The sequence below is a fragment of the Marmota monax genome, unplaced genomic scaffold (assembly GCF_021218885.2).
Source record: "Marmota monax isolate L192 unplaced genomic scaffold, Marmota_monax_Labrador192_F-V1.1 WCK01_AAM20220418_F8-fsc00228, whole genome shotgun sequence".
Lineage (NCBI taxonomy): Eukaryota > Metazoa > Chordata > Mammalia > Rodentia > Sciuridae > Marmota > Marmota monax.
Window position 1 is genome coordinate 2,905,920 of NW_026695240.1, and position 8,364 is coordinate 2,914,283.

The window sequence follows — 8,364 nt, forward strand, 5'->3', positions numbered from 1 at the left end:
GTTTTGATTTGCATTTCTCTGACTGCTAGAGATGGTGAGCATTTTTTCATGTACTTGTTGATTGATTGTATATCCTCCTCTGAGAAGTGTCTGTTCAGGTCCTTGGCCCATTTGTTGATTGGGTTATTTGTTTTCTTATTGCTTAATTTTTTGAGTTCTTTGTATACTGTGGATATTAGAGCTCTATCTGAAGTGTGAGGAGTAAAGATTTGTTCCCAGGATTTCGGCTCCCTATTTACCTCTCTTATTGTTTCTCTTGCTGAGAAAAAACTTTTTAGTTTGAGTAAGTCCCATTTGTTGATTCTTGTTTTTAACTCCTGTGCTATGGGTGTCCTATTAAGGAATTTGGAGCCCGACCCCACAATATGTAGATCGGAGCCAACTTTTTCTTCTATCTGACGCAGAGTCTCTGATTTGATATCAAGCTCCTTGATTCATTTTGAGTTAACTTTTGTGCATGGTGAGAGAAAGGGATTCAGTTTCATTTTGTTGCATATGGATTTCCAGTTTTCCCAGCACCATTTGTTGAAGATGCTATCCTTCCTCCATTGCATGCTTTTAGCCCCTTTATCAAATATGAGATAGTTGTAATTTTGTGGATTCGTTTCTGTGCCCTCTATTCTATACCATTGGTCCACCTGCCTGTTTTGGTACCAGTACCATGCTGTTTTTGTTACTATTGCTCTGTAGTACAGTTTGAAATCTGGTATCGCTATACCTCCTGAATCACACTTCCTGCTTAGAATTGCTTTTGCTCTTCTAGGTCTTTTATTCTTCCATATGAATTTCATGATTGCTTTATCTATTTCTACAAGAAATGCCGTTGGGATTTTGATTGGCATTGCATTGAACCTATAGAGAACTTTTGGTAATATCGCCATTTTGATGATGTTAGTTCTGCCTATCCATGAACAGGGTATATTTTTCCATCTTAGATCTTCTTCTATTTCTCTCTTTAGGGTTCTGTAGTTTTCATTGTATAAATCTTTCACCTCTTTTGTTAGGTTGATTCCCAAGTATTTTATTTATTTATTTTTTTTTTATATTGTGAATGGGGTGGTTTTCCTCATTTCCAGTTCAGAAGATTTGTCACTGATATACAGGAATGCCTTTGATTTATGCGTGTTGATTTTATATCCTGCCACTTTGCTGAATTCATTTATTAGCTCTAGTAGTTTCTTTGTAGACCTTTTTGTGTCTTCTAGGTATAGGATCATATCATCCGCAAATAGTGATAATTTAAGTTCTTCTTTTCCTATCTTAATGCCTTTAATTTCTTTTGTCTGTCTAATTGCTCTGGACAGTATTTCGAGAACTATATTGAATAGAAGTGGTGAGAGAGGGCATCCCTGTCTTGTTCCGGATTTTAGAGGGAATGCCTTCAGTTTTTCTCCATTTAGAATGATGCTAGCCTGAGGCTTAGCATATATAGCTTTTACAATGTTGAGGTAAGTTCCTGTTATCCCTAGTTTTTCTAGTGTTTTGAACATAAAGGGATGCTGTACTTTGTTGAATGCTTTTTCTGCATCTATCGAGATGATCATATGGTTTTTTTTTTTTTGTTTTGTTTTTATTTTTTTGAGAACTTTATTAAGCAAAGACTCCCTCCAAATGATTTAAACAGAACTATACATGTGTGTTTTCTCTCAAGGTGTGTATATACACATACAAGTACTATACTAGCAATTTAGAGTATTTCCTGAGTCACATTTCTCCTTTTCTACTTGTATTTTAACTAAAGTTCACAAAGAAATAGCTGGAGCTTGTTCCCAAAACCTGTCTCCAACAACACTCAGCAATTGAGTCTGAGAGGTGGCATTCTCTTCTCACCTCCTGAAAATTTTTTTAATACATTTAGGCTGATTTTTGCCTTTGCCTTCTGATTTCAACTACAGTCTTCGAGTTCCCTGTTCAAACACTTCCCTTAACCAGTCACCTTTTGAGGCGAGTCATAAGTCTCCAGAATCATTTCTAATGACCAAACTCTGGCTGTTTCCCAGCTGAAAAAGAACACAGTCTAGCAGTGATGTGCATTACGACTGGCAGAGGACACAGCATCCAAACACTGAAAGATAGGGGAGGGATGGAGAAGGAGGTGAGGTGGGTGATGTCTTCCTCTCCTCCACACTCTTTCTGGTAATTCAATGGAAGGAGAAAATGGATCTGGTCCACAGCAAGCCACACTGTGTAATAAAGGACTGTATGGATCTCTTAGACTCTTCTCTCCAGGCACCAAATCATGTGCCTAATCACAGCAAAGCAGATGGCTGAGCCACTGGAAGCCCAGACTTCAGAGTAAGTAGTCATCTTCAAGGTTATCATCACCAGACATAGAGGCAGCTTCTGATAAGCTGAGGCAGGACAGGGTATGTGCCATCTCTCCAGGGCTTTTTTTGGATTCAGTGAGCATGCTGGCAAGAGAGGCATCTGTTTCTGTGGCCCCATCCTTTAACATGTCAGGGACAGCTCTGTTTTCTTCCACATCTTCAGGAAGCTCAACTGCATATCCTTTACGAACTAATTCTAGCCCGATATCAAGTTTCTTCCCATTGCTTGTGTCATATAAATAGATCTTTGGCCAAGTTGAGATCCCAGTCTGGACATAGCTAGAGATTTTGGCCACCAGGGGTTTCCAATCAGCACAGTGAGTCAGTCTGTCAAACTCATCCAAAGCTTCCTCTTCCCACTCTTCACCTGAGGGGGCAATCCGTGCCAGACTACATTCTATTGCTTGAAATGGAAGGCTTAGGAAGTCACTCCTGAGAGCCCTGAGGTCCTTCAATGGGCAATCTCCATTATCTCCAAAGTCAACAAAGTAGAGGTCCAAGTTCCCATTCTCCAAGGTGCCAAGGATCCTGGCTCGATACCAGGAACCATTTGTAGATAAAGGTGCTGCTACAATATCTCCTACATGCACAGTCAAGTCTTCAGGCAGACTATTCTCATAGTGCTGGGTCATCTCACTCACAAGCTTATCTAGTTGCAGGCTGCGGGAGCCAATAATTTGGATCCAGAAGTGGTTAGGATGTTCGGAAGCAGAGACGTAGACTTCCAGGTACTCATCAGCATGAAAACTGAAGTCGGGACTGGGGATTTCAAACATGGACATCTCAGGACTGGTCTGGTCTCCAGACTTCTGAAAGCTGTCACCATTAGGTTTCTCCTTGGAACCATTTTTTGGGCCTACAATAGCCATGTCACCACTTCCTTTGCGGGGAGAAGTTGCCAGGGGTGCAGCTTGCCCCATGCTAGAACTGCTGTTTTTCCATAAAGTTGGTTCTCCAGCTCCACCTGGCTCTGTCACTTCCTCTCTTCTCACACTGATTGGCTGCTTGCGTGGGACTCTGGTTTCTGCAGAATTGGCAATTCTCTTCCGAAGTTCTTCATCTTCTGAAACTTTTTCCAGTATCAAATGCTTGGCTGCTGCCACTTCCTTCTGTGTTCCTGAGATTTTTATAAGTCTTGATAATAGTAATGTGCCCTCTGATTCTTTGTCACAGGTAATTTTGGCTCCAGACGCCTTACAGATAGAACGAATTGTCTCGCCGCCTCTCCCTATGATTCTGCCCACAGATCTCTGGGGGACTGAGAGCTGTTCAGACACTGGGGTATTCTCTGTCAGGATCTGGTGGATTGCTGCTTTGGCCTTGCACACCTGAACAGGAAAACCACTGATAAGCAGCACTCGCTCATCGCCTACATCCTCTGTGTCCACATCAATCCGTGCACCTGTCTGTTTCCGAAGCTGTTTAATATTGGCTCCTTGCCGACCAATGATGAGCTTCACAGCCTCTTGGGGAACTCGCATCTCTATCTCGGTGTCATCCTCCCCAACAAATGTCAGCCGCTCTTCTCTGCTTTCCCTGTATCTGCGGTATAGGATATAGGCAACTGTTGCACTGGCTGGAATCCCAAGGCCCAGGGCTATTTTCTGAATAGTGGACATGCTTGTCCAAGAAGTCCGTTCAGTGGACATTTTCTGCTATACTCTGACTTACATCCGCTCCTCCAAGTCGGCTCTCGAGCGCTCAGCCTCGCGCCTCACCCTGGCCACCGCCTCCTCCCACACGCTCGTATGGTTCTTATCTTTAAGTCTATTGATGTGGTGAATAACGTTTATTGATTTCTGTATATTGAACCAGCCTTGCATCCCAGGGATGAATCCTACTTGATCATGGTACACGATCTTTTTGATATATTTTTGTATCCGATTTGCCAGAATTTTATTGAGGATTTTTGCATCTAAATTCATTAGGGATATTGGTCTGTAGTATTCTTTTTTTGAGGTGTCTTTATCTGGTTTGGGAATCAGGGTGATATTGGCCTCATAGAATGAATTTGGAAGTTCTCTCTCTTTTTCTATCTCCTGAAATAGACTGTGGAGTATTGGTATTAGTTCTTCTTTAAAGTTCTTGTAAAACTCTGCTGTATATCCATCCAGTCCTGGGCTTTTCTTGGTTGGTAGTCTTTTGATGGCTTCTTCTATTTCCTCACTTGATATTGGTCTATTTAGGTTGTTTATATCTTCCTGACTCAATCTGGGTAGTTCATATGTCTTAAGGAATTTATCGATGCCTTCACTATCTTCTATTTTATTAGAGTATAGGGTTTCAAAATAATTTCTAATTATCTTCTGTATTTCTGAATTGTCTGTTGTGATGTTGCCTTTTTCATCCCGTAAGCTAGTAATTTGGGTTCTCTCTCTTCTTCTCTTTGTTAGCGTGGCTAGTGGTCTATCAATCTTATTTATTTTTTCAAAGAACCAACTTTTAGTTTTGTCAATTTTTTCGATTGTTTCTTTTGTTTCGATTTCATTGATTTCAGCTCTAATTTTAATTATTTCTTGCCTTCTACTGTATTTGCTGCTGATTTGTTCTTCTTTTTCTAAGGCTTCGAGGTGTAGTGTGAGGTCATTTATTTGTTGGCTTTTCCTTCTTTTAAGGAATGAACTCCGTGAAATGAATTTTCCTCTTAGTATTGCTTTCATAGTGTCCCAGAGATTTCGATATGTTGTGTCTGAGTTTTAATTTACCTCTAAGAATTTTTTAATTTCCTCTTTGATGTCTTCTGTAACCCTTTGTTCATTTAGTAGCATATTGTTTAATCGCCATGTGATGTAGGATTTTTCCTTTCTCATTTTATTATTGATTTCCAATTTCATTCCATTATGATCAGATAAAATGCATGGTAGTATCTCAACTCGTTTGTAGTTGCTAAGATTTGCCCTGTGACATAATATATGGTCTATTTTTGAGAAGGATCCATGTGCTGCTGAGAAGAAAGTGTATCCGCTTGATGTTGGGTGGTATATTCTGTATATATCAATTAAGTCTAAATTATTAATTGTATTATTGAGCTCTATCGTTTCTTTATTCAACTTTTGTTTAGAAGATCTGTCCAGTGGTGAGAGAGGTGTGTTAAAATCTCCCATGATTATTGTGTTGTGGTCTATTTGACTCTTGAACTTGAGAAGAGTTTGTTTGATGAACGTAGCTGCACCATTAATGATCGTCAAGTCTTGTTGGTGTATGGTTCCCTTGAGCAGTATGTAGTGTCCTTGTTTATCCCTTTTGATTAACTTTGGCTTGAAGTCTATTTTATTTGATACAAGTATGGATACCCCTGCCTGCTTCCATGGTCCGTATGCGTGATATGATTTTTCCCAACCTTTCACTTTCAGTCTGTGTATGTCTTTTCCTATCAGATGAGTCTCCTGTAGGCAGCATATTGTTGGATCTTTTTTTTTAATCCATTCTACTAGCCTATGTCTTTTGATTGGTGCATTTAAGCCATTAACATTTAGGGTTACTATTGAGATATGTTTTGTATTTCCAGCCATATTTGATTATGTAAGTTGTTTAACATGATTTGTTTTTCCTCTATGCTTAGTTTTTCCTTTACTGTACTACCTCCCGCTGTTGGTTTTCTTTGTTATTTTTCATTTCCTCTTCCTGTAATGTTTTGCCAAGGATGTTTTGAAGAGCTGGTTTTCTAGCTGCAAATTCTTTTAACTTTTGCTTATCGTGAAAGATTTTTATTTCATCTTCAATCCTGAAGCTTAATTTCACTGGATACATGATTCTTGGTTGGAACCCATTTTCTTTCAGCGTTTGAAATATGTTATTCCAGGATCTTCTAGCTTTCAGAGTCTGTGTTGAAAGATCAGCAGTTATCCTGATTGGTTTACCCCTAAATGTAATCTGCTTCCTCTCTCTTGTGGCTTTTAAAATTCTCTCCTTATTCTGTATGTTGGACATCTTCATTATTATATGTCTTGGTGTAGATCTCTTATGATTTTGTACATTCGGTGTCCTGTAGGCTTCTGGTATTTGGATTTCTTTTTCATTCTTTAAGTCTGGGAAGTTTTCTAGTATTATTTCATTGAATAGATTGCTCATTCCCTTGGTTTGGACCTCTATACCCTCTTGTATCCCAATAACTTTTAGGTTTGGTTTCTTGATGTTATCCCATAATTCTTGGATGTTCTGCTCATGATTTCTTAACATTCTCGCTGAGCTGTCTATGTTCTTTTCAAGTTGAAAAACTTTGTTCCATCTTCTAAGTGTTCTACTCTGCTGGTAATACTCTCATTTGAGTTTTTAATTTGGTTTATTGTTTCCTGCATTTCCAGGATTTCTGTTTGTTTTTTATATCCTCTATCTCCCTATAGAGTTGATCTTTTGCTTCTTGGATTTGTTTATGTAGTTCATTGTCAAAGTGATTTTTCATTGTCTGAATTTGCTGTATAATGTCTTCCTTGAAACTCCAGATCATCTGAAGCATGTATTTTCTGAACTCTTTGTCTGACATTCCATCCGCTGCAGATATTACCTCGTCTGTTGTTGAATTGACCTGTATTGTTTGTGGTCCTTTCTTTCGTTGTCTTTTCATACTGCTCATGATTCTTTCTAGTTTTGTGAAACTGTTGTGTTAATGTTTTTCCCCTTATATATTTGTATTGTTCTTGTATAGCTCCAAAATCCCTCTTTTGCGGAGAAAGACAATATTAACAGTTCCCAATATCAACAGCACATTATCTAAGCACAAATTTTCATTCTTAAAACATTTATAGTTAGATTCTAAGTCTATAGATATTGGTTTTAATTATTACTTAAGAATATATTCATTAGTTTCATAAAAGGCGTACCATATCTGGTGGCTTATAGAAAACTTAATTTCAGACGAAGGATGTTATACTTAGAGGGAAAGGAGTGAGGGTATGAGGTTAAACTAACTTAGCATCTTTGGAGAATTCTAACCAATAGGCTGGTAATTTATGGAAGAATTTATAGATTCAACCTCCTATCTGTATTTAGATAGTTACCCTACGTATAGATAGCAAAAGTTAGGAGATTGAAAGTGGGATAGAGAGAATATGAAAGAGAAAGAAGAGAAAAAACATAACAAGGAAGAAAAGAGAAATAAGAGAAGGAAAAGGAAAGTAAGATAGAAATAAAGAAAAAATGGGGGGAAGGTGGGGTATATGCATTTCCTCTATATTATATTACTTGGTAATTCGGTTGTTTATGCACAGTTCTTGGTTTCACATATGTTGAAGTTGTGGAAGAGAGAGAAGAAAAGAGAGAAAGAAAGAGGAAAAAAAAAGTCTCTCAGAACTCTGTTTTCCTTGCTTCCAGTAGGTGACATTGTCTATTCCTAGCTTGAGCCTCTGTATTCAGGGTGGTGGGTATAGCCAGTGTGAAAGGAAATGAGCTTCCACCTGTATCTTCCCTTTTCTAGTCTCTGAGGTAGAAACCAGGTGCCTGAACAGTTGTTGTTTTGCGTTGATAGCTACAACCCCCAAAAGCTTGTGGGAAATATTTTGAGTTATCGCAGCTAAGGGTGGGGGAGTTGGAAACCGGGTACCTGGATCAGCCGCAGAACGGTGTTGGAAGCCACACCCTCTTTTATGGGCTTTAAGGGTTGATGGGTTTCCTCCAGACCAGCACACGGGGCGGGGCCAGACTTCCTCCTCCGGTCTGGCTTGGCGCCGGGCTTCTTCCTCCTCCAGGGCTGGCTTGGTGCCCGGCGGGAGCCTTCCTCCTCCGGGGCTGGCTTGGCGCACGGCGGGAGCCTTCCTCCTATATTTTTAATACTCTGCTAACTTCATGGTTTTATATGTCTAGGTATTTGAATATTGCATTTTAACATTTTTATTTTAATTTTTAATACATTTTTAGTCGTTGATGGACCTTTATTTTATTCATTTATTTATATGCAGTGCTGATAATCGAACCCAGTGTCTCACACATGCTGGGCAAGCGATTTACCACTGAGCCATAACCCCAGCTCAACATTTTTATTTTGAGTCAGATGAATGTGTGACCTTTCACAATCATAACAACTTTTATTTAATTGGATATA

General features: G+C 39.2%; 1 protein-coding gene across 1 annotated transcript; it reads right to left on the minus strand.

Annotated features, from left to right (window-relative positions):
• Window positions 1-2,084: 2,084 nt before the first annotated feature.
• Window positions 2,085-7,065, minus strand: LOC124089945 (tudor and KH domain-containing protein). Its single transcript, XM_046440243.2, has one exon. The coding sequence runs from the start codon at window positions 3,974-3,976 to the stop codon at window positions 2,291-2,293; it is 1,686 nt and encodes a 561-aa protein (XP_046296199.1). The 5' UTR covers window positions 3,977-7,065; the 3' UTR covers window positions 2,085-2,290.
• Between the last annotated feature and the right edge of the window lie 1,299 nt (window positions 7,066-8,364).

What these genes read in the sequence shown, in the direction of transcription:
- LOC124089945 (XM_046440243.2), bottom strand. Translation starts at nt 3,976, where the DNA reads ATGTCCACTGAACGGACTTCTTGGACAAGCATGTCCACTATTCAGAAA.